Raw genomic sequence first — 5,390 nt, 5'->3', positions numbered from 1 at the left:
ATGAGATGATCATGTGGTTTTTGTCTTTGAGTTTGTTTATGTAGTGGATTACATTGATGGATTTCCTTATATTAAACCATCCCTGCATCCCCGGAATGAAGCCTACTTGATCATGATTTGATGTGTTCTTGGATTTGGTTTGCGAGAATTTTATTGAGTATTTTTACATCGATATTCATAAAGGAAATTGGTCTGAATTTCTCTTTCTTTGTTGGGTCTTTATGTGGTTTAGGTATCAGAGTAATGGTGTCTTCATAGAATGAATTGGGTAGAGTACCTTTTGTTTCTATTTTATGGAATAGTTTGAGAAGAATTGGTATTAGGTCTTCTCTGAAGGTCTGATAGATCTCTGCACTAAACTCATCTGGTCCTGAGCTTTCTGTGGTTGGGAGACTATTAATGACTGCTTCTATTCTTTAGGGGATATGGGACTGTTTACATCTTTTATCTGATCCTGATTTAACTTTGGTTAAATTTAGCCTTGGTGTGACTCTTAACAAAGCACTCAGAGCTATTTGTTTTCCTCTTAGGACTGCTCTCATTGTGTCCCATAAGTTTGGGTATATTATGGCTTCATTTTCATTCAACTCCAAAAAGTCTTTAATTTCTTCCTTGACCAAACTGAGTAGAGTATTGTTCAGTTTCCATGTGTATGTGGGATTTCTATTGTTTATGTTGTTATTAAAGACCAGCCTTAGACCATGGTGATCTGATAGCATGCATGGGATTATTTCAATCTTCTTGTATCTGTCGAGGCCTGTTTTGTGACCGATTATATGGTCAATTTTGGAGAAGGTACTGTGAGGTGCTCAGAAGAAGATGTATTCTTTTGTTTTAGGATAAAATGTTCTATAGATATCTGTTAAATCCATTTGTTTCATAACTTCTGTTAGTTTCACTGTGTCTCTGTTTAGTTTCTGTTTCCATGATCTGCCCATTGCTGAGAGTGGGGTGTTGAAGTTTCTCACTGTTATTGTGTGTGGTAAAATGTGTGTTTTGAGACTTAGTAAAGTTTCTTTTATGAATGTGGGTGCCTATGGACTGGAGAGATGGCTCAGCGGTTAAGAGCACCAGCTGCTCTTCCAGAGGTCCTGAGTTCAAATCCCAGCAACCACATGGTGGCTCATAACCATCCCTAACAAGATCTGACGCCCTCTTCATATAACAAATAAATAAGTATTTTTTAAAAAATGAATGTGGGTGCCCTTGCATTTGGAGCATAGATGTTCAGAATAGAGAGTTCTTCTTGGTAGATTATTCCTTTGATGAATATGAAGTGTCCTTTCTTGTTTTTTTTTTTTTTTTTGATAACTTTAGGTTGAAAGTCCATTTTATTCAATATTAGAATGGATACTCCAGCTTGTTTCTTGGAGAGTTGTTTTCCGGCATTTTACTCTGAGGTAGTGTCTGTCTTTCTTACTGAGGTGGGTTTCCTGTATGCAGCAAAATGTCGGGTCCTGTATATGTAGCCAGTCTGTTAGTCTATGTCTTTTTATTGGGGAATTGACTTCACTGATATTAAGAGACATTAAGGAAAAAAGGTTGTTGCTTCCTGATATTTTTGTTGTTAGAGGTGGAATTATGTTTTTTGTGGTTATCTTCTTTTTGGTTTGTTAAAAGAAGATTATTTTCTTGCTTTTTCTAGGGTATAGTTTCCCTCCTTATGTTGGAGTTTTTCATTTATTATCCTTTGAAGGGCTGGATTTGTAGAGAGATATTGTGTAAATTTGTTTTTGTCATGGAATATCTTGGTTCTCAATGTATGGTAATTGAGAGTTTTGCTGGGTATAGTAGCCTAGGCTGGCATTTATGTTCTCTTAGGGTCTGTATGACATCTGCCCAGGATCTTCTGGCTTTCATAGTTTATGGCAAGAAGTCTGGTGTAATTCTAATAGGTCTGCCTTTATATGTTACTTGACCTTTTTCCCTTACTGCTTATAATAGTCTTTCTTTGTTTAGTGCATTTGGTGTTTTGATTATTGTGTGTCAGGAGGAATTTCTTTTCTGATCCAATCTATTTGGCATTCTGTAGGCTTCTTGTATGTCCATGGGTATCTCTTTCTTTAGGTTAGGTTAGGGATGTTCTCTTTTATAATTTTGTTGAAGATATTTACTGGCCCTTTAAGTTGGGAACTTAGCTCTTTTCTATACCTATTATCCTTAGGTTTGGCCTTCTCATTTTGTCTTTGATTTCCTGTAAGTTTTGAGTTAGAATCTTTTTGCATTTTGCATTTTCTTTGATTGTTGCGTCAATATTTTCTATGGTACCTTCTGTGCCTGAGATTCTCTCTTCTATCTCTTGTATTCTCTTAGTGATGCTTGCATCTATGTCTCCTGATCTCTTTCCTAGGTTTTCTATCTCCAGAGTTGTCTTCCTTTGTGATTTCTTTATTGTTTCTACTTATATTTTTAGATCCTGGATGGTTTTGTTCAATTCCTTCACCTGTTTGGTTGTGTTTCCTTGTGATTCTTTAGGGGATTTTTGTGTTTCCTCTTTAAGGGCTTCTACATGTTTCCCTGTGTTCTCCTATAATTCTTTAAGGGATTTTTGTGTTTCCTCTTTAAGGGCTTCTACATGTTTCCCTGTGTTCTCCTATAATTCTTTAAGGAATTTTTGTGTCTCCTTTTTAAGGGCTTCTACCTGTTTACCTGTGTTCTGTATTTCTTTAAGGGAGTTATTTATGTCTTTCTTGCTATCAGCATCATGAGATATGATTTTTAAATCCACATCTTGCTTTTCCTGTGTGTTGGTGTATCTAGGACTTGCTATGGGGGGAGAACTGGGTTCTGATGGTGCCAAGTCGTCTTGGTTTCTGTTGGTAAGATTCTTGCATTTGCCTTTCACCATCTGGTTGTCTCTGGTGTTAGATGTTCTTGCTGTCTCTGGCTGGAGCTTGTTCCTCCTGTGGGTCTGTAAGCTTGTGTCAGCACTCCTGGGAGACCAGCTCACTCCTGGCCCAACTTGTATACAGAGGGCTCTGGAACAACCCAAGCTCTGTGTGCAGATGGTGACTGAAAAAATCCTGTCCCAGCTGCTCCACTGTTCATGCGCCCCATGTGCTCCTCACAGCCCAGCTCTAGACAGTTATTGGAGAGAAAGTGGATATCTCACCTCCAAGCCTGGGAATGAAAACTCTCCTGGGAGAACAGGTCTCTCCTGGCAAGACCTGTGCACAGTGGGCTGTGGACAGTCTCAGCTCTCAGCTACAGATTGTGGGCTGGAAGGCACACAGTTGCTTTTTAATGGTCACAATTATCATTAATATTGTTCTTTGGACTGTGTTGCTTTGATGATGTATTTCTCTGATCCATTAAACCTGTAAAGTTATTTATTCTCTCTAATTCAACTTCCCTTTGTGTTTCTTGGTAAGCATGTATTAATTAAGGTAACTTTTATTATTGGCTTTTAAGTTCTAATATTGCAGTTTGAGATAGGCTGCATACACCAGATAGTTCATTCACAAGAGGATTAAGTACAATATAACTATAATGAAAGAAAAACTATGCCATTTGCATTAAGTAATACAGTGGACATAATCAATTTCTGTTTTAACTTCTGATTTGAGTCATAATTCTATGCAACTAAAGACCATTCTTGGTGTGTGTTCTCTTTTTAGTGACAAAAGTTATGAGAGTCAATACTCCGTCAACCCAGAGCTGGCAACTCTGTCTTACTTCCATCCAACAGAAGGTGTGTCAAATACATCTTTTTCGAAAAGTGCAGAGAGCAGCTCTTTTTGGGGCCACAATTCTTCAGAGATGAGGCGATCGAACAAAAGAAGGTCAAAATCTAAACCTATGGATTTTTCTGCAGGCTCCAATCAAACAGTCTTAACCGACGAGTCAAGCTTCCTCCCTCCTGAGGAGACAAGATTCCTCCTTCCTGAGGAGCCGGGTAAGGAGCCCATCATTGAGAGAGGCCCTATGCAGGCAATGAACGAGACTGATGCCCAGCTGTTGTTGAACAAGGAACAATGAATCACTGAGTAATTAACTTTAAGTTATAAAAACAGATCTTTGTGTGTCACATAAATGTTCTCATTTTGATACTGCACGTTTCAGAGAAATATATCTACATTTCTACATCCTATATCTACATTTTCTGATATCCTAAGGACATTTCAATAAAAACTATCACAGTTATTGTTATAAGAATTATTTAAATGAAAATGTACAAGGAAATCATTTAAGGGAAACTTGTCAAATAAACCCGTCAAATAGTCTAGAGGCTATGACAGTCGACTATGACAGGTCTTCAAGGCTGGAGGTAGCTCAGTGATAGACCACTTGTCTAGTTTGGCCAAGACCACCTTGGAGCCATCAATCCACCCATCCTTAGGTCAATAAAACACTAAGTTTCATCTTTAATGATGGCATTACATCATTAATGAGGGCATTTACATCTTTACCATTTACACTACACCAAAGCAGAAAACATTTGGCTTATGTTTTATTAGCTAAACAGTGGGATCAACAAGAGATAAAACTGGCATTCTTGAGTTGTTTTGAAGTTAATGCAGCTACTCTCACTGGTCAGGAAGAAAAACATGGCCGGCAAGATAGCTCAGCTGGAAAGTGCTTGCCATATGCAAGCCTAACCACCTGAGTTAGATCCCTGAAACCCACTGCTGTGGAATGAGCAAACCAGGACTCAATTCCTGCTTGTCCTGTTATCTGCAGGCATACTGTGGCATGGGAACAAGTGCACACACAAACGTGATAATAAAGAAAACATTTCCTCCATTTCTAAAGTACTTGTAATCTTTGGCAATAACATGTGCCAGTAAATCACAGAAGAGATCATTCCATCAGGGAATTTCCTAGAAATTTACAGCTCTCTCTCCCACCAGTCTCAGGCACCCAGGATCATTGTGCTTTAACTGGGAAAAACCCTCAAAGCCTGACTCAAGTTTATTAATAACTATAGAAGCTATCTATACAAAGGATATTTCAATTTACTGTGTCTGTAAGTGGGACCATCTTAGGGCATACATCAGGTCATTTGTAGGGATGCGGATGTGGAGAAGACCCAAGGCAGATATCACTGCCTTTATCAGCCCTCTTCTTGCCAACAGGCTTCCATTTACTGGCTGCCAGACACTTGGCATCACACTGAGTTACCCTGTGCTATGAACGGCGCATTTATTTTACAAATCAAATTATGTATTTTACAAATTACAAATCTCATGGGTTGTGAATGTACAATGTTGTAGAATGCTTCTGTAGCATGCAGAGGGCCCTGGTTTCTATCATCAGTACCAAATAAAGCTAGGCATTAGTGGTACACACCTTTAATGCCAACACTGGGGAGGGAGAGGTAGGAGGATCAGAAGATTAAGGTTATTTTTTAATTACATAGGGAGTCTGAGGCCATGCTGGGATACAAAAGA

At 38.6% G+C, this 5,390-nt stretch overlaps 1 protein-coding gene across 2 annotated transcripts in view; it reads left to right on the top strand.

Moving 5' to 3' along the window:
* Positions 1-4,142, top strand: part of Eqtn (equatorin) — a 15,505-nt gene extending 11,363 nt beyond the window's left edge. Inside the window, exons 8-9 of one of the 2 annotated variants that reach the window (XM_021200771.1) lie at positions 3,618-3,691; positions 3,815-4,033. In XM_021200771.1, the coding sequence (XP_021056430.1) occupies positions 3,618-3,691; positions 3,815-3,978 (238 nt within the window). In that variant the 3' untranslated portion in view covers positions 3,979-4,033. Of the gene's footprint in view, positions 1-3,617 lie in introns of both variants that reach the window. The other variant, XM_021200770.1, reaches the window with a different exon arrangement.
* The last annotated feature ends 1,248 nt before the right edge of the window (positions 4,143-5,390 follow it).

The sequence above is a fragment of the Mus pahari genome, chromosome 6 (assembly GCF_900095145.1).
Source record: "Mus pahari chromosome 6, PAHARI_EIJ_v1.1, whole genome shotgun sequence".
Taxonomy (NCBI): domain Eukaryota; kingdom Metazoa; phylum Chordata; class Mammalia; order Rodentia; family Muridae; genus Mus; species Mus pahari.
Note: the sequence above shows the minus strand (reverse complement) of the source record. Positions and strands in the feature narration are given on the sequence as shown.